The sequence below is a fragment of the Typopeltis vanoorti genome, chromosome 3, assembly GCF_054136105.1.
Source record: "Typopeltis vanoorti isolate ZY-2024b chromosome 3, IOZ_Tvanoo_1.0, whole genome shotgun sequence".
Classification (NCBI taxonomy): domain Eukaryota; kingdom Metazoa; phylum Arthropoda; class Arachnida; order Uropygi; family Thelyphonidae; genus Typopeltis; species Typopeltis vanoorti.
The window spans coordinates 171,927,120-171,947,845 of NC_143551.1; the positions used below are offsets into that span (position 1 = coordinate 171,927,120).

The 20,726-nt window shown below is 35.8% G+C and overlaps 1 protein-coding gene across 5 annotated transcripts in view; it reads left to right on the plus strand.

The window, feature by feature from the left end:
• The window catches only part of LOC150108743 (twitchin-like), a 2,666,638-nt gene that overhangs the window by 769,512 nt on the left and 1,876,400 nt on the right, over positions 1-20,726 (plus strand). For all 5 annotated transcript variants that reach the window (XM_090390962.1, XM_090390961.1, XM_090390964.1 and 2 more), the window contains 2 exons: positions 12,551-12,675; positions 18,048-18,186. In XM_090390962.1, the coding sequence (XP_090247088.1) occupies positions 12,551-12,675; positions 18,048-18,186 (264 nt within the window). The remainder of the gene's footprint in view (positions 1-12,550; positions 12,676-18,047; positions 18,187-20,726) is intronic.

The window sequence follows — 20,726 nt, forward strand, 5'->3', positions numbered from 1 at the left end:
TTAGTTTAATCCTTTATCCCACTCAGAGCAAACAAAGTTTGCACCTGAAAATATCTTCAGGGCTGAATATAGTGTTGTACTATCTTACCTGGGTAAGTAATACAACACCAGGCAACTCGTAGCAAAGGTGGAGCAAGATACCAACACTCCTATCTCCCAGTATCTCCCATAATGCAAAACACATCTCCTTGTGGGTATGTATACTGTTATGCATTGAGATTGGCCACTACCCAGACTAGTTTCGACCTTTATTGAGGTCTCTTCAGTGGGAGCAAGGCCCAGAGTTGGAGATACCAGGCAGAAGCAGTAGCAAGTCATCTTTACCTATAGGAGTTGCCAAAAGATTCGCCACTTTTTTTTTTTTTTTTTTATTAAATTACTCTGGATTTAGAGAAAGATGTTGAAAGTTTATTTTTCACTAGGTTAGACTATAATAAATTTAGTTTAATCCTATATCCCAGTGAGAGCAAACAAAGTTTGCGCCTGAAAATATCTTCAGGACTGAATATAGTGTTGTATACTATCTTACCTGGGTAAGTAGTACAACACCAGGTAACTCGTAGGTAAAGGATTAAACTAAATTTATTATAGTCTAACCTAGTGAAAAATAAACTTTCGACATCTTTCTCTAAATCCAGAGTAATTTAATAAAAAAAAAGGTGGCAAACCTTTTGGCAACTCCTATAGGTAAAGATGACCTTGCTACTGCTTCTTCCTGGTATCTCCAACTCTGGCCCTGGCTCCCACTGAAGAGACCTCAATAAAGGTCAAAACTAGTCTGGGTAGTGGCCAATCCCTTAATGCATAACAGTATACATATCCACAAGGAGATGTGTTTTGCATTATGGGAGATACTGGGATAGGAGTGTTGGTAGCTTGCTCCACCTTTGCTATGAGTTGCCTGGTGGTGTACTACTTACCCAGGTAAGATAGTACAACACTATATTCAGTCCTGAAGATATTTTCAGGCACAAACTTTGTTTGCTCTTACTTGGATAAAGGATTAAACTAAATTTATTATAGTTTAACCTAGTGAAAAATAAACTTTCAAAATCTAAGAATAGTTTGTCATATAGCATCATAAAATATACTCTTTTCCATGTAATACAGTTTATGTATCATATGTGGAACATAGATCATTAACACGTTGATGTTTACTTCTTATAAACAGTTGGATACCTACTTTGAAATTTCACCAAGTACAATTCAAAACAATTCTGAAGACTCTCGTCTGTTTAAGCCACAACCAGCCAACTTTGACTGCCAGATCTTGATATATAGTTATTTTTTCCAGTACTATATTGTTGATATTATTATTATTATTATTATTATTATTATTTTATTCACATAATTGATACACAGTCAAAACAAGATATCATATAAATAAAAATTTGACTGGTGATACAGAACAACTCAGATTCTACCTAAGAATCTAAGAATAGTCTGTCAGGTAGCATAATAAAATATGCACTGTTCCAAGTAATGCTGTTTTTTGTTCATATTATTATTATTATTATTATTATTATTATTATTATTCAGGCCTCCATGGAGTCAAAAGACTCATTGTGGGAGGGAAGTCCCTCCTAGGAAACACGAAGTTTATCATACCACTCCTTAAATGCATTGACCATTCTTGCTCTCACCACTCCATCAGGCAATGCATTCCATGGTTCATCCACCCTCCATGCAAAGAAACCACTCCTCACCCTCTTTCTCACAGTTTCCTTTCGTAACTTCCAGGGATGGCCCCTTGTCATCACTCCTTCCTGCTGTTCAACCAAGCTAAAGGGGTCCCCAGTGTCAACCCTGTAACCACCTCTCAACAGTTTAAAAGTCTCAATCATATCACCCCTCCTTCTTCTATCCACCAAACTCTGCAGTCCACACTCCCTCAGCCGATTCTCATAACTAACATTGAACAGTCCCAACACCATCTTTGTTATCCACCTTTGTACCCTTTCCACAGATAATTTATCCCCTTCAAATCCTGGGGACCAAATCTGTGAACAATAGTCTAAGTGTGGTCTGATCATAGTCTTATACAACGGAATGATATGGGGGTCGCTTCATTGATTTTTAATTGCTGTAAATAGTTGGATAGCTTCTTTGAAGTTGCACCAAGTGCACCGATAACTATTGGGATGACTTTGGTGTGTTTAAGCTGCAGTCGGCCAACTTTGATTGCCAGATCTCGATATTTAGTAATTTTTTCCAGTTCTTTGTTGTTAATGCAATATCGATAATCCAAACTGTCGATGTTCGATAATTGTGACGTCAGGTTTATTGTGTTCCAAATGACAATCAGTTTGTATTCTAAAGTCCCAGAAAATTTTTGCTGTTATTATTATTATTTTTATTATTATTGGCAGTATATATGCCAGAATATATCGGCAATTTCACTTTAATCGGACCTTTCCGATCATTCATTTGACCTCCCAAACATCAGCCTACTTCCAACACAGCAAAAATAAAATATACTCCTTCCACAGGCATATGGTCGTGAAGCGCAAAGCCACTAGGCTAACCACGTGGACTTCTTCAGGTGTCCAACTACAAAGAATTATATACACAAAAAACTACAAAAACATTACATAATAACAACAATAGATCTAATATAAACTGTAGTACAGTTTAAACTGGATTATGTGCTACAGTTCCAGCTGTATGTAACTGTGTGTGTGAGAGATATCGTTAGAATGCAAGTGCAAGAGAGATCGTGAGAATGGCAGTGCAAGAGAGATCGTGAGAATGCTAGTACTGGACAGTACTGCTGTTTTTGCAATATCTCTCGCATGCAGTTACATACAGCTGAAACTGTAGCACATAATCCAGTTTAAATATATAGCACGTCATCTGTAGAAAATTAAATATATAGCAAATATATTTAAATATATAGCATGAATTGTAGCACGTAATCCAGTTTAAACTGTACCACAGTTATATTAGATCTGTTGTTGTTATTATGTAATGTTTCTGTAGCTTTTTGTACATATAATTCTTTGTAGTTGGACACCTGAAGAAGTTGTTTTATCAACAAAACTAGTAGTGTTCCCATTAAACTCCATTCTTTATTATTCTCAATGTTTAGTCATTAAAACTTTATTAATTTCCATATCATTTTTCACTGAGTAAATGTGAATTCCAATATATATAGCCGGTGTCATCATCAGATAAGCCTATTAAAAAGCTTCGAGGATGCAAGCAGAAACATTACATCTCAACCAAGATCAACAGAGGAAAAAAAATATATATATTTAATACATGAAGTACTGTAGCTACAGCACTTAAATACATTAAAAGCAAAAATTGTAAAATATATATAACTTATTGTTATCCTATAAATGATGTTAAAAAAATAATTTATTATTATCTAATTATTATAATTTAATTAATGTGTAGAAGTAGGGAGATTCTTGTTCCTTTGTATAAGGTTTTGATTAGGCCACACATGGACTATTGTGCCCAGATTTGGTCACCGGGTTTTCAGAAGGATGAAGAGATGTTGGAAAGGGTCCAAAGGAGACTGACTAAGGTAGTTTCTGACCTTTGGAATGTCATGTATGAGGAAAGATTGAGAAGATGTAATTTGCAGAGTCTGGTGGACAGGAGGAAGAGGGAAGATATGATAGAGACCTACAAGTTGGTAAGGGGTTGTTATAGGATCAGTGCTGGAGAAGATTTACAGAGAATAGTGGGAAATCAGGGGAGAACCAGAGGTCATCCCTGGAAACTGTATAAAGAGGGTGTGAGAGGCATGTTTTTTTCGTGCAGAGTTGTGAATGATTGGAATGCCTTACATGAGAATGTGGTGTCTGCAAAGAGTTTGAATATGTTTAAAACACGGCATGATGAGCTGTGTGAGTGAGATAAAAGGACCTCCCAGATGAGTCTTTGTCTCCATGAGGTCTTGGGGAGGTAATAATAATAATAATAATAATAATTAGAACATACACATATATATATATATATATATATATATATATATATATATATATATATATATATGTTCTAATTATATATATCTAATATATATATATATATATATATATATATATATATATATATATATATATATATATATATGTTAAAGATACCAAGGTATCCATGCTATCCATTGAAGATAATACCACTTTTTTCAACCCGGTTCTGGATCCTGCTTTTGACTTGTGTATCCAACACTTTAACACCTGACACACAGATTGACATCTGATTTGATGCTGGAGTTCTGTCACCTCCCTTTATGAAGTATTTCAGTCTTGTCTTCCATCTATTTCTTTAGAACTTAATGTAATGCAAGACTCATATTAAACAAATAACAAATAATCAATTCCCTGGCCCATTCATCCAAAATATGCGGCGAGATATCATTAAATCCCAAATCCTCACTGACATCAAGTTTACCGAATTCTCCATATACCTGCCCACTATATATCTCAACTAAAATCTTCTTGGCAGTTATCCTTATACCATTTTTTCCGATCAATGTTATCCTGTCATAATTATAATAATTTTTTTTTTTTTTTTAACTGGCTAGATATTGAAAGAGCTCAACAGGATTTTTTTTTAGCTTCATTAGCCATCTGCTGCTCTACTGTACTTTTGTTACTCATACCAACCAAGTGTTACCTTCCTTGCCTATTATTTGTACTCATCATGGAACTGATTATTACCACTCCTCTTAGTTGCTTCCATAATGCCTTTTTTTCTCTGAATTGCATGCTTAATCTCTTCATTTATCCATTACTTCAATCATACTTTATTTAATCTTTTGACCCTTGGAATACATTTGGACAGTGCTTCTACTAGATGAGTTTTGAATGGCACCCAAGCAGCATTAATATCCTTTTGATCCAACTCCTCAGTCTATGCCACAGCTGCAAGCTGTCATCTGAGCTTTTCATAATCAGCAGCCCTTTGTTCCATCTACCCTTTCTTCACAGAAGTCTTCACATGGTTGGCAACCACTTAGATAATCACTTCATGGTCACTCTCACCAACTGGAGGAATATTTGACACCTCATTTATAATGACATCTTCTGATGAGATGATGAAATCACAAACCCCTTAATCCTTGTGTGCTTTATGTTATATACCATCTGAGGTAGAGAAATTCATTTTCTTTATGTTTAGTTTCATCCCAATCTACAGTATATAGCCATAATTAAAATCTCCTATAAAGATCACCATTTTTCTATGTCCTTTGGCTTTTTGATTATACATTTCATGGTGACTGTCCTCCATGTTACCACGCCTATAGCAATAGGCCTGGTAACATGGAGAAAGAAATGTTTCTCCACATTACCAGGTCAAATATTCAGTCAACTATTTCTGACTCCATGGAGTCAGAAATATTTGACTAAATATTTCATTCTATTCACCTCTATCTCACACTATACTGTCTCAAAACTACTTGCATTATTTCCCCTCTTGCATCTCTACCTTGTAGTTATGCCAATTGCTTTTATATCATTAATAGCACCCCACTTTCCTTTTTACCCTTTCTATCTTCGCGAATAACATCAAATATTTCCATTTCTATTCCTTTCGGGATGTTATCTTCATCTGACTATGTCTCACTTATTCCAACAAATTTTGGGTGAACAAACTCCATTCAATACAACCATTTCATTTCTTTGTTTCTTATACTACTAGAATTCATATATACAAGCATAACAGCTCATTTCTGGATCTATAAGAAGTTTCACTGATCCATGTATTAGATGTGACTTCTCCATACCTTCCTCATGCTATTTCTTTTTCTCCTTATCCATCCCAGAACCTTCTTCAAATCTAGCTGCTCTCCCTACATGTCAGGTTATTCCATTCCATTTTTGTCTGTGCACACAAAATCATTTCCTCTTTGAGCATTGACATTTCTCCTGCTATGTTGCCTTGTCCACCCTGAGTCTGCCCTCTCCCCGTTCTCTGTTTCTCTTTGCACATTGTTCTCTCATTCTCTGCACTCATTACACTCCCTTCCAGCTATAGTCTCTCCAAATGACTCTCTCCAAAACCATTCGAATACAGTTCATCACACTTATATATTCTATTCATCCTTTAAACTCATTCGACACATTAACCAACTGTATTCCTTTCTCTTCACATTTCTGCTAAAATATCATTGATGTGGGGGAGGGGGGGGGGCAGCTGGAAAGTTGTGATAAAATTTGATTAAAGTTTTCTTATATATCCTAAAGGAAAAATAACAAATTATTACAATTTGATGAAACGTGGGGATTAAAGGGTTTTAAGATATGTTCTTTCTTGTGATTATATCAGTTGCTTAATATCATTTTTTTTTGTTCTAGGTGTTTATTTATTAGAACTTCCCAGTCCCCTTCCATAACTCTTGCTCTCATACCTGGGTAACACATTGACTATCTTTCCTATCAAACTATTATCTTTTATCCTTCTCAACAACCTCCTAATATCCAATCTTACATTCTCCTTGTTTCCAGTCAAGTCATTTGTTCCTACTACCACGTTCAACTATTTTCCTCACTTAGTCCTCATATCCGACTCCTCAATCACTCTATTCATTTTACCTCCCAGAAAACCAACCTTGTGCATCTTCTCATTTGCCACACTTTTAATAATCAAATCCACATATGGTGCCACTTGTGATTCTTTCATTACCTCTTTCATACCAACATTACTTGTCTTATTAAGAATTCTATACACATCTACAATTCTTTTAATTTCACTCCAAAAATTGTAGGTGTCCTCCCACGATGAGCCTTCGGACTCCTTGGAGGTGTCACGAATAATAATAATAATAATAATAAAATGCTTTATTTATCTCTTCCCTCATCTTCACCAACTCAGCTTTCAAATCGTGTGTTATTTTTTCGAGATCATTCAATCTTATTGTCTGTTGCATGAGCTTGTTTAACCTCATCCCTGCTTGCCATCTTACCAATAATTATGCTTTGTTTTTCAATATCATTACTTCACATTTTACATCAATCTCACTCTTTTCTTTGCTATCACGTCCATTTGCTTTCTTAATATTTGCACACCTTCCTCAACATGCATTTCTGTTATGATACCATGTTCCCTGTTCTGATTTAAACAAGTCTTATGGTCCAACAGAATATTATGCTTCCTGCACACCCATACGCTGTCCTTTTTCTTATTCAGCCTTTCCAAATAAACATCCACAACATATTTCTATGCATACATACTACATTCACAGCACTGTACTATTCTTGAAAAATCCATGCCATTCACTCTATTTGTCTTATGTTCTGATCTATGCAATGATCTACTTTTCACCACAATTTGTACCCGAGTACTAACAAGAAACAATGAATTTAAAGTAATACTCCCAAAGAAATTTAACCATACACCGTGTTCCACACTCAAATATCACATAGTAACAGTCGGTCTAAAAATTAGACAATATATTCACTCAATAAATATAAAATTAACTTATTTAAGTTAAGGGATATTACATCCCATATTGTTTCTTAGCCGAATATAGAAACTATATAAAGTTCGGTGATTCCAAGCATAAGCAAATACCTGGATAGTGCAACACCTGACCCATTTGGTAGTGCAACACCTGACCCATTCGGTAGTGCAACACTCAGGCAATTCATAGTAAGGGTGGAGCAAGCTCCGATCACTATTCTTGGTATTTACCTATTATGTGAACTTAGCTCCTAGGAGCTGTATTACTGTTATTTGGTAGACCAAATGGGTCAAGTGTTGCACTATCCAGGTATTTGCTTATGCTTGGAATCGCCAAACTTCATATAGTTTCTATATTTGGCATGAAACTCTTTGAGTTTCTTATTCAGCTAAGAAACAATATGGGATGTAATATCCCTTAACTTAAATAAGTTCATGTCGCCGAATTGAAGCCTTTGGCTCTTCATATAATTAGTAATAAAATGAACTTATTTTGTCAGAGACCATGCAACAGCCAATGTTTAACACTCTCCACTTAGTGGTCCTAATGCTGTTATCTAATGTTGTTACTCTGAGTACTGCGATGTTAATAATAAAAAAATTTGTTGATGCTCAGTAATTGTGATGTCAGATTCATTGTGTTTCAAAGGTTGACCAATTTGCATTCTAAAGTCCCAGATAATCTTTGCTGTTTCATTTTCCATTACTGTCTCGATTCTATGCTGCTATCAGTTATCAGAAGGGAAAAAAATGTATTTTTTTCATACTTGCCAGTGAATTATTTTGACTACTTGATCATGGCAGTATTTATAATCAGTTTTGGCCATCTTACTGCAGCCACTGATTAGATGTACTTGATATGAAAGTTTCATCTTTCATATCACATAATCTGTGATTACTGTTTATTACTGTTCTCATTTTCACTTTGATTGCATTAGTTTGTAACACCTGTTTGTGAGTGTCTAGAATAAATCTTTATTTCTTTTTTAATATATCCATATTGTACCCATTGCCCCTGTCTTGGTCATGTCAATTTTTTCCTCAGTGTCTCCCAGAAACTGTCCATGCAAGGGTTTATTTTCCATTACACATATTAATTATTTTGTTGTTCTTTTTTTGCAACTGGAATTATTTCCTATTGCTTTTAGAAATCTATTTTTAGAAAGCTCGTCTCCCTTGTATCAGGCCCCATCCATCTATTCTTCTTTGTAGATACAACTGGTCACCCTCTCTTCGTAGATGTAATGCTTGATGCATTGTCATTGATTTTCAATTTTTTGCATTCCAGTTTGTCCAGATCTATTTTTTTCCAGTTTGTTCTATCACCTGTTTAGAAGATCACTGGTATAACCTTAGAGTTCACAGCTCAAATTGTGTTCAATCCATACGTTTCGTGCTCAGAATATTCCTGACTCTTTTAGTATATTCTGTTGCTGCTTGACTTTGTTTAACTTTTGAGTGGAGAATATCACTGGCTTATAATATTTATGGTGTTCATTAGCTGAAACTGCTTTGATATATTTCTCCTGCTCAAAATATTTTTCTTTGTGTTTTGTTCCTTTAGTGCCTCCAGAACACAACTGGAAGAACAATGGGACATTGCACACTTTATTATTATTTATTATTATTATTATTATTATTATTATGTGACACCTCCAGGGAGTCCAAGGACTCATCGCAGGAGGGCAGTCTTGTCTACTTTTCTAAATACATCTCACCCTCTCCACCACTACTTAATTCTTCTACTACGATACTACTACCATCAATGTCATCTACCATCCATGATCACCAACAACAGTATATTTTGTCTGTAAATTGTGTGTGTTCTGAAAACTGATTTATCTGTAGGCAGGATGAAAAACATGAGTTTCTAGGAGAAAAACTTTGCTACCTCCATATGAGATCACTAACTCACCTTCAATTGAAAAAGCCCATAAAAGGACTCCCCTCGTCCTGATGAGAATTGAACTCAGATCTTTTCCAATCAAAGGGTACAATGTTTCACTGTTCTCCCAATTGAACTATGGAGGCAAAAGAATATTGGCACACTTCAACTGGAAAAGACCTGAGTTCAATTCTCATCATGATGAGAAGAATCTTTATATAGGCTTTAGAAAGGCATAGTAAAAAAGTTTGTCTAGTCGTTGACTAGAATCAAACTTATACAGTCTTTCTTCTTTATATTACTTATGAGAGAAACTTGTGACATGAAATTAAGAATTATCTACTCGATAGCACAAGAAAAGTATATTTAATATACTGCCAGCTATTTTAGTTTGAAAATAACAAACTATCATCAGTGGCTTTACAGAAAACAGTTTTTTACAAGATAGAATACAAACAATTGATCATTCAAAATTAGAAAAAGCCTCGTGATCTTACATCTCACGATATCATTTCACTGAAGAAAGGTAAACATAAGAGTGCAGAATAAGTTACATGTATAGATTTACAATGCCATACAAAAAACTTAATTTATAAAATCATATTAAAGATATCATTAGACAGATTGTAGTATATAGAAGGTCTTAATTAAAAAAAATTAATGTGTTATTCGGATCAAACTTTCCCATATTTTTGACAAGGATAGGCAGTCATTCCAATTCAAGTTAGGGCATTGAAGTAAGGCCTCAGCACTATCTTTGAATAGGCGTTCAAATTTATACCAAGATCTGTGTAGAAGATGAGTTTTGGACAAGAGAATGTTGTGATTTTTCTCTATTCTCTGTTGTGCCAATCCAGACTTATCGGATTTGTTGTGAAGATTATAAGATTGATGTTCTTATTCTTTTTCTATAGAACATCCGGTTTGTGCAAAGTAAGAAAGGTGGTAGTCATATGGAACTTGGTATACAACAGGAAGAGACATAGTTGAGCAGTTATCTTTAGATTATGGGAGATATGTGGATATTTTATTAATAGGAATATTAGTAGCTGTTAGATCGTATTTCTTCAAAATTCTTGAAATTGGTTCTGAAATTCTGGAGATGTATAGGATTGGAACTTGACATATTGATTCTTTGTTGTTTTGGTTTGGCTTGTAGGAGTTGAACAGATGTTGTGTAGTCCTTTCAGAGAAACCATTTAATTTCATGCATTTTTTGATAGTAGAAAGTTTTTTCTGTAAATGATGTGGAGTTTAACAATTAGTTCTAGCTCATCGAATTAAACATTTTATGATTCCTGTCTTTTGAGAAGGATGATGAGCAGTTTGTTCTAGAATGTAACGTCCAGTAAAAGTGGGTTTTCTGTAAACAGATGTTAAAATAGCAAACAGGAGAGAGAGAGAGAGAGAGAGGGGTGATATGATTGAAACTTACAAACTGCTGAAAGGGTCATACAGGATTTCAATTGATGGAATTTTTCAATTTATGGAGAGTGGGAAAGGACGAGAGGGCATTCTTGGAAGCTTAAAAAGAAGGCCTCCAAGAAGGGTGTAAGGGCTAGATTTTTCTCTCAGAGGGGAGTGCATGATTAAAATGGATTGCCATTGGATGTTGTGAGTGCAAGCAGCATGAATGAATTCAAGAATAAGTATGATAGCTGGTTTGTGTAGTATATGGCCTCCCTTGATGAGTCTCTGACTCCCTGGAGGTCTCTCTTAATAATAATAATAATAATAATAATAATAACTGATGGTGAGCGGATGAGAAGGATGTATAAAAAATATAATTTGTTATCTTTTTCAATTTCAATGGTGAACTTGATATGAGGGTGTAAAGTACTGCTTTTGGCTAAAAAGGTATGTAAGGAATCTTTGTTGTGAGCTACATTGCAAAAATGTCATCTATATATCTAACACAAAATGAAGGTTGAGGATATATAGATGAAAAAAAGATGTCTTCTAAATGCTCCAAATAAAAGTTGGCTAGAGCAGGAAAAAGTGGACTTCCAATGGCAGTTCCTTCTACCTATTTGTGGAATTTGTTTTGACACAAGAAATATCTGGAATGCATTATGAATCCGAATAATTTTATGATATTTTGTGGAAAGATGTCAGTAAGTAGTAAAGTCTCTTTGAGTGGTACCGAATAACACATAAATTTTTTTTTTTTGATACTACATGTCTAATGATATCTTTAATACGATTTTATAAATTAAGTTTTTGTATGACATTGTAAATCTATAAATGTAATTTATTCTGCACTCTTATGTTTACCTTTCTTCAGTGAAATGACATTGTGATTAGCGATGTAACATCACTCAGCTCGTTCTAATTTTGAATGATCAATTGTGTTTTGTGTTCTGCCTTATAAAAACCTGTTTGCTGCCAAGCCATTGATCATAGTTTGTTATTTTCAAACTGAAATATCTGGCAGTATATTACATATACTTTTCTTGTGCTTTCTTGTAGATAATTCTTAATTTCTTCTGGTATAGTCTAGCAGTATCAAAACAAACACCATTTCCACAGAGTTACACAGGCACTTGTACTTTAAAATGAATTATTAAAAGAAAAACTATTCATACTGGTACATATAGCAATAATAAGTGATGCGGTATATGTATAATACCAGAAACTAACATATCTTTTTATATCATCCCCACATATGAAAGGTACCCAGGCCTATGGCATGACAAAGCTGTGTATATGTGTGTGTGGGGGGGGGTGCATTTTGCTTTAGTTGTATTATTTTCCCTTCCTGTCTTCCCATTAATTACTGATTACTCTACTAAAGTTATTAGTATTCGGGCTACAAGAGTAAGATAACTGTGGTATAGTGGATGAGAACATTCCTGAAATCTTGAGAATAGCCAATTATCTCATGAGCAAAAGGAGAAACAGAATATAATACAGAAAGGAATGGAATGGGTTGGGGTTGTTTTCAGTGAGAAAGAAAATGAAACAGCAATGAAGTGATGCAATTAAATGAAATTAAATCAAATCAAATCCTTTTCTGCTCTTTTTTTTCCTGAAAACCTGAGTACAAAATAAAATAAGATTTTATTGGAAAACACAAAATTTCTCGTTTTCTTGAAAAGATGCATAGTAATCAACATTTGCATTTCTTCATACACAAATGGTAAACATACTTGATGTAAATTTATAATTATATCATTGTATACATTTTTAAATACAATTTCTCTGATAATTTTTTTCATGTTGTTTTTATTTATTTAATGTTTTTATTTTCAGCATTGAAATAACATCAGAAGGTCGCAAAAGAAGACTAACATTTAAAGAAATTAGCTTGTCAGATGCAGGACAATATACATGTAAAACAAATGCTGATAGCACAATGGGAGAACTCATTGTTGAACGTAAGTCACTGTTTGGCAGAATTATGGAATTTTGTTTCATAAATACATTATTCAGTATAATAATTATTTCAGTCATGTGCATATTTTATTATCCATGTACAAAACAATTGTTGTTAGTCAGTTGGCACTAAAATACCATCAAATCTCTTTTACCACTTCTTAAATTATTTCATATGTTTTCTCACCACTATTTTGACAATTCCCTCAATTAAAAAAATAACAAAATAAATAAAATAAATTTCCATCCCATTCTCACGTATCTTTAGATGGGTTGATTTCCCCTAATGTGTAGTTTTTGGCAATTTAATGCAGCTGGCTTGCAATTCCTCTGCTGCATCCCTCTGAGGGTATTTTATATCTATAGATATGTGTGGTCATATATTTTGTCCCTCAAATAAGGATTACCTGTTCTCCTCTTCTTCTTCATATCATATATTTCCTGTTCCGGTCTCATGCCATCACTTCCTCAATCTTCCAGTTCTTCTTTTTTCATTTATTATATATCCATATAGTATTTTACCAGTCTGCTATTGTCCATTCGACTTAGATGCTCTAACCAATTTTGTTTATATTTACTTATATAGTATTTGCTTTATGGTCCCACTTGATATATCCAGCTGTTTTTTTTTTTTGAGAAATTTCATTTCTGCTGTTTGAATCCATTTTACATTCATCTTTTTTATGGTCCATGTTTCATGAAAGTTTTTCCACTTGGTTATACTATAAATTAAAGAGACCGAGAAAATTATTTCCACACTAGCTCATCAGGCAAGATCCTTGTCAGAAGAAGAGAAACTTCAACAAGAATTTAGTTACCTAAAAAGGACTTTCTTAAATAATGGTTACTCTCCTAAAAATATCTATAATCATCTTAGTATATGTAATCAACATAGTAATGAAGATAACTCAAATCCAACAGCCTACATCTCCTTACCGTATATAAGTTCCCTTTCTCCTAAACTAGTGAAAATCCTGCAGAAATTTAATGTTAAAACATATTTCTCCATCTTTCCAAAACTCCGATCTTACCTCAGTCAACCCAAAGTAAAACACAACCTTCTTCAGTTCCCAGGAGTATACAAAATCATTTGCAGCTGCACCAAACCATATTATGGCCAGACAGAAAAAGTCTATCTCTCTCTTCCTAGAAGAACACCAATGTGATATTTCTTATAACAGAGTCCGTGCTAGTGCTCTATCCAGCAACGTTTTATTCTCGGCCAATACCAATGTTGGAGGACGACAACATCAAATAGACTGGAACTCAACTTCTAACATCCATAAATGCTATGATGAATTAGAAAGATGTATCTTGGAATCCAAAGAAATAGCTCTCAACCCTGCCCATCTAAACAGCAATCTCAGTTACAGCCTGCCCGTTTCATATAGCGCTGTAATCCAGTTTTGGGGTGCTCATGATATCATGAGCATGCACAGTGCTTCATGCCAGAACTAACACTTGGACTCAATTTCAAATACAACTACTACTTGTTTCTAAACCCTGTTTTGTCTAAAGTACAATATATTTTTAAGATGTTGTTTTCTCCATGGTGCTGTATTCATCTAACGAGGTCGGCATTTCTGATGAAACTAGTAGTAAAACTTTAATTAAATTTCTTGTGTTTTTTCTCAGTCTTTAAATCAGTTAATAATTTTAAACATATATATATATATATATATATATATCCTGGGGGGGGTCTTCCCCCCCCCCTGGTGCCTATGGCACCCAAACCTCCGAGTTCCGGGCTGGTAAGTTTCAAAACAATGAAGAGACAAAAAAAGTGACATAAAAATGTTTCAAATTTCAGCTTATTTTTTTTTTATATATATACTAGGGGGCTCCGTCCCCTGGTGCCTACAGCACTCACTGCCTCTGCACTCTCATGCTGTGGTAGAAAGCGGCTCGGCATGATGATGGGCAGTGAGAAAAGGACACCTTGGTGGAACCAAGAGGTCCAAAAAGCTGTCTGGGCAAAAAAGGAGGCCTACCTGTGATGTGTCATCTCTGGTATGCTGAAGCACGAAAAGCTGCTGCTGCCGAGGCAGTAAAGACAGCAAAGCAGAAGGCTTGGAAATCCTTTGGAGAAAGATTAGACTCATCCTATGCAAATGCAAACAAAGTATTCTAGCAGATCATCTGCCACCTTCGAGGGAGGAAATCGTGCACAGCAAGGGCAATTAAGGCCTCTGATGGTGCCCTGTTAACAACCGAGAGGGATATCCTCCACAGATGGAGGGAATACTTTGAGAGCCTTCTTAACCCAGGTGGCCCAGCAGTTGTGGACATCCATGAGGTGCAGATTGGGGCAATGACTAGTCTCACAGCAGAAGTGGTCCATTAAGCAATAAAATCACTAAAATCAGGCAAGGTTGTTGGTGATGATGAAATTCGGCCTGAAATACTAAAAGCCTTAAATCGAGATGGTGTTCTTTGGCCGACTCGAGTGTGACAGACTGCTTAGATATCTGGGTGAGCAATGGCAGACAGGTATAATAATACCACTCTTCAAGAAGGGAGACCAGAGAGGTTACAACAACTATTGTGTCATCTCTCTGCTCAGCCTTCCTGGGAAAGTATGCTAGGTGCTTGGAAAGAAGGTGCAAGAGCATAGTTCATTCAAAGTTCCAGGAAGAACAATGTGGCTTTCATCCTAGTAGAAGCCTAACTGACCAAATCTTCACTTTAAGGCAAGTCATTGAGAATATGCCAAGACTGGGAATATGCCAAGGATGTCTACACGTGTTTTGTGGACTTGGAGAAGGCATATGACCGGGTTCATCGGGATAAGCTTTGGCAAGTAGTACAGGAGTATGGGGTGGATGGCCAACTATTAGCTGCCATCAGATCCCTGTATGAATGCCTGGAGTTTTGTGTCAGGATAAACAGCACAAAGTCCGAACCTTTCACAGTCTCCATTGGCCTCCACCAGTGGTGTGTTCTGTCACCCCTCCTTTTCATAATATTTATGGACTGGATTGATAGGCACAGCCGAGGCAGTGAGTATGTCAGAATTGGAAGATGTAACATTGGACGTCTGCTTTTTGCAGATGACCTAGTTCTTCTTAGCTCTTTCATAGATGACCTCCAGCAGACCCCGGATAGGTTTGTAGCTGTTTGTGCAGAAGCCAGAGTGAAGATCAGTGGGCAAAACTGAAACATTTGTGGTCTCAAGACAACCATCCCAGTGCACTCTACATGTGAGTGGAGTCCCACTGAGGCAGGTGGAGAAGTTTAAATACCTTGGGTCTATATTCATGAATGATGGAAAGCGGGATGTAGAGCTAGATATTCGGATTGGCTCAGCAAGTGCACTATTGCGGGAGCTTGGCCGTTCGGTAGTATTGAAGCGGTAGTTAAGCCAGAAGGCAAAGCTGGCTGTCTTCAATACACTCTATGTCCCCATCCTCACCTATGGTCATGAGAGTTGGGTAATGACCGAAAGAATGTGGACATGAACCAAAGCGGCTGAAATGCGGTTCCTTTGAGGGGTTGCGGAGCTGACAAGACTCGGCAGAGTCAGAAGCTCTGCAATTCGGAAACCCTCAATACTCAACTGCTGCTTCTCCATGTTGAGAGATCACGGTTACGTTGGTATGGGCACCTGGTCAGAATGCCACGAGAGGCTACCCCCCCAGCAGGCCCTCTTTGCCAAGCCAGAGAGCGGGAGGCCATGTGGAAGGCAAAGGACTTGCTGGATAGATTATATCCAAAACCTTTGGTGGACATGTTTGGGATTCCCACCAGAACACCTGAGCTTGATGGCAGAGGATCATGACCAATGGAAGTTCCTCTTGCAGCTGCTGAGGAACTTCCATTGGTAAAGTGAAGTAAAGTAAAGTGAAGATGAATGAATGAATATATATATTAAAAACCAGAGGTGATAGGGTACATTCTTGCCGTACTCCTCTGGATGTCTTTCCATTCTGATATTTATTCTAATTTGAGGTGACAGGATACATTCTTGATGTATTCCCTCTTTGATATGTCTTTCCATACTGATATTTGTTCTAATTTGACTGCTATTTTATGTTCTGTGTATATTTCTTGAATAGACTATAAGAGCTGGTTTGTATATTTACATCAGTTAATATTTTAAATATATTTTGTCTGTTCATTTTTATGAAAGGCCTTTCCATAGACAGTGAAACCAACATGTGTTTCTTTTTGAAATTCTCTTTTAAATTTTTGAAATTAATGTTTTTAGAGAAAAAATTGAAAGATAAGGGGACTGGTATTGAAGAGACAGAAGTGCTTGGCAGTGGAAACAGTAGTGGTAGTGTAAGAGATGAAGAGAGAGGGAAAGAGAGAAAGAACAAGAATGTAAGAGGAATAGGGAAACGGGGGAAACCCGGGTGAACAGGGAGACATGGCATAAGGAAAGTGGATGTTGAAAGGCAGTGAATGTGTGTATGGAGATGGAGTATATTGCAATGTGAGTGGAGAAGTTGAGACCGAACAGATGTATGTAGTAAGCAGCGGTAAAAGTGACTGGGCAAGGAAATCATAACCAAAAAGTGATTTGGATATGACTGGTCATAGACCTAAAAATGAACTGCTGTGTTTGTTTACAAATGCAGAAGTATGAGAAATAAGTGAGATGAAATGGTTTAAATGATTGAGTTTATTTTCCCCAAAATCACTGGAATAAGTGAAACATGGTTGAATGAAGATAATATCCTAACAGGAATAGAAATGGAAGGATATAGTATTTTTTGCAAGGAGAGAAAGGAGAAGAAGGGAGGGGGGGGTGCACTGATGGTAGAAGGGGAATTATATCCATATAAGATCGACATGAAAGAGGGAAATAGTGGCAATCGTTATGCAGTATGGTGTAACATGGAGGTTGACAGGAAGACATATTTAGTTGGATGATGTTATAGGCCAGAGAATGTGGAGAATAGTGATGAAAAAAACAACTTCAATTAACAAACACAGGAAGGGTAATTATTATGGGTGATTTTAATTATGGCAGTATAGATTAGAATGAAGAGATAGTATTTGGAATAAGGAAAATGGATTTCTTGAGTTCTTGAGAAATAACTATCTCAGGTAGCATGTAAAGGAGGGCATGCGAGGATGTAATTGAGAGTGGGATTTCACACTTTCCTCCAGTTGGTGAGAGTGATCTTGAAGTGATCACCTTGGTTGTGGCTAGCCATATGCAGACTTCTGTGAGGAAAGGATATATGTGAAATGATAAGACTGGTGATTATGACAATCTTAGGAGAGAGCTTGGAGCTACAGCATGGAATGAGGAGTTGAGTGGAGCTGTTACCCAATTATCCTCTATTATATTACATTCTCATTATATATTATTCACTCTTTTTTATATTTTTTATGTTTATTATTCGTATTATTTTTTTTATCATAGCTGCAAACAAGTTTGTGAAAAAGTTGAAAGATGTGACAATCTTGGAAAGAGAAAAAGGCATATTAGAGATTGAGATGCTGGATAAAAAAGCACCATTATTGTGGTTTAAAAATGGTGAAAAAATTAAACCAACAGATAGGTAAGTGTTTTGCAGTTTTTAATATTTAAAATTTTTTAAATATTAAAATTTAAAATTTTAATTTTTTTATCTACCAAATTTTTAAAAAAAACCGAAGAAACTTCCTTAGTGTAACTGACAACTTGTGAGAGTTGGTCATCAAAGAAGATAATCATTCAGTGGTATGCTGTCATCATTATAATAAAACTGGGGGTATTGGCTTTTAATTTTACATCCAAATTACACAGACATTTTTAGGGAGTAGTGTGACACTACAGGTTTAAAGTTTTACAAGGAGAGTGTAAGCCTTGTTTTTTGTTCTTCTTGGGAATCCGATTTGCAGTCTGAATGTATAATGTTGGAGGTTTAATGGATTTTTTACAACACTCAGAAAGGATTAAAAAGAATTTAATACTTCCTATATTTCGTCCTAGTCACTAGGACATCTACGGGGATTACAAAAATAACTAATGTAACATAACACAAATAACAACGTGGGTGACACTAAAGTCCTATCTAGGTGGAGCGCCCTCTAAGGGCGTAACAGAAAATAGGATGAAATATAAGAAGTATTACAACCGCCCTTAGAGGGCGCTCCACCTAGATAGGACTTTAGTGTCACCCACGTGGTTGGGCTTAGTATTGTATGATATTTGTGTTATGTTACATTAGTTATTTTTGTAATCCCCGTAGATGTCCTAGTGACTAGGACGAAATATAGGAAGTATTAAATTCTTTTTAATCCTTTCTGAGTGTTGTAAAAAATCCATAAAACCTCCAATATTATGTCTTCACAGCACTTAAGCCTCTATACACGAAGTCTGAATGTAGTTTTGCTGTAGGGGAATGTCAATTGCATGGCCTAATTTTAACAATAATCCAGAGTAATTATTCAAAATTAAGTGGAGTGGATATTGAATACCACATTATTTCTTAGCCGAATAATTATTAATTATTATACGGGCACCTCCATGGAGTCCAAAGACTCATTTTGGGAGACCCAATCTATCCACATAATCTATCATACCTCTCCTTGAACCCATTAACAGACAAAGTACTCACAACTGATTCTGGCAATCCACTCCATTCATTCACAACTCTCCAAGCAAAAAATCTAGTCCTTACACCCCTACTAATCATACCTTTATTCAACTTCCAGGGACGACCCCTTGTTCTGGTCCCTCTAGCTAAATGCTGAAACATTTCTCCTGCATCTATCCTATAAAACTCTTTAAGCAACTTACCTGTATCTATCATATCCCCTCTTTTTCTCCTATCAAACCAACTTCTACAATCCACACACCCTTAATCTATCCATCTTCATAGGGAACATTCCACAGACCACTCACCATGTTGGTCACTTGCTTCTGAATCCTCTTCACTGGTCTCTCACCGAGGAGACCAGACTTGAGCACAGTAATCCAGATGCTGGCATATCAAGGCGTTATAAAGAGGAATAACAATTTCCTTATCTCTTCTTGTTAATGTGTTCTTTAATAGACACATCTTATGGGCTGCCTTAGCGATGTGTTCTCTAAACTTTAACACTCTGTCTACCACCACCCCTAAATCTCTAACTCATTTATCTCCTGGGAGTACACTGCCATCAATGCGATACATGGCTTGTATATCCCCAAATTCATAACTTTACCTGTCTCCACATTAAACTGATACCCATTATCTCTTGCCCATATTTAAATCATCCTACAACCTCTCCACATCGCCTTGATTAACTATTACTCCACCTAATTTTGCATCATCAGCAAACAAATAATAATGTAAACTTATTCATGTAGTACTGTCATGGTAGCCTGAACATCCCTTGAGGGTATATCAGGAAATTGATGATGATTATGATATAAATATATACAGTACAGAAAGTATAGTATATAGAGTACATAAAACATAACCAAAATTTATTCTTGGGTATACACTAACAATCGTGGATGTGTCAAGCTCTGAAAGGCTAGTTAAACAGTTTCTTGCCGCATTTGAATCACTGTCACTGATATGATAGTTGAGCTTTGTTGAGTAATAGACACTTGGAAAGATATATGGTCAGGATTCAATGTATGCATGACAAACCAAGGCCAGGATGGTGTGAAAAGAGCAAATCAAGACACTGAAAATATAATAAAACCATGGAAAGAATATTACCACAAGTAAGTGGACTAGAGTATTGTCATTCATCTAATTTATGAGCCAATAAATAAATAAATAAATAAAAATAAATATATAAAAAATAATCATATCACTTGGGTATTAAAAGGACTCCCTATAAAGCAATATTTGGTGCTGCACCAAAGGCAGGTTTATCTATTTCAGTATTACCTTAAGATATAGTTGGGAGTATTACTATTACTATTACTATTATTACGGGCAACTCCAGGGAGTCATTAGACTCATCGAGGGAGGCCCCAAATCATATTCATCACAACTATCTGACATTCATACAGTATCTATCATACCTCGCCTTAAACTCATTCACTGTCACAGCATCCACTACAGACTCAGGGAGCGCATTCCACTCATTCACTACTCTAAAAGTAAAGAACCCAGCT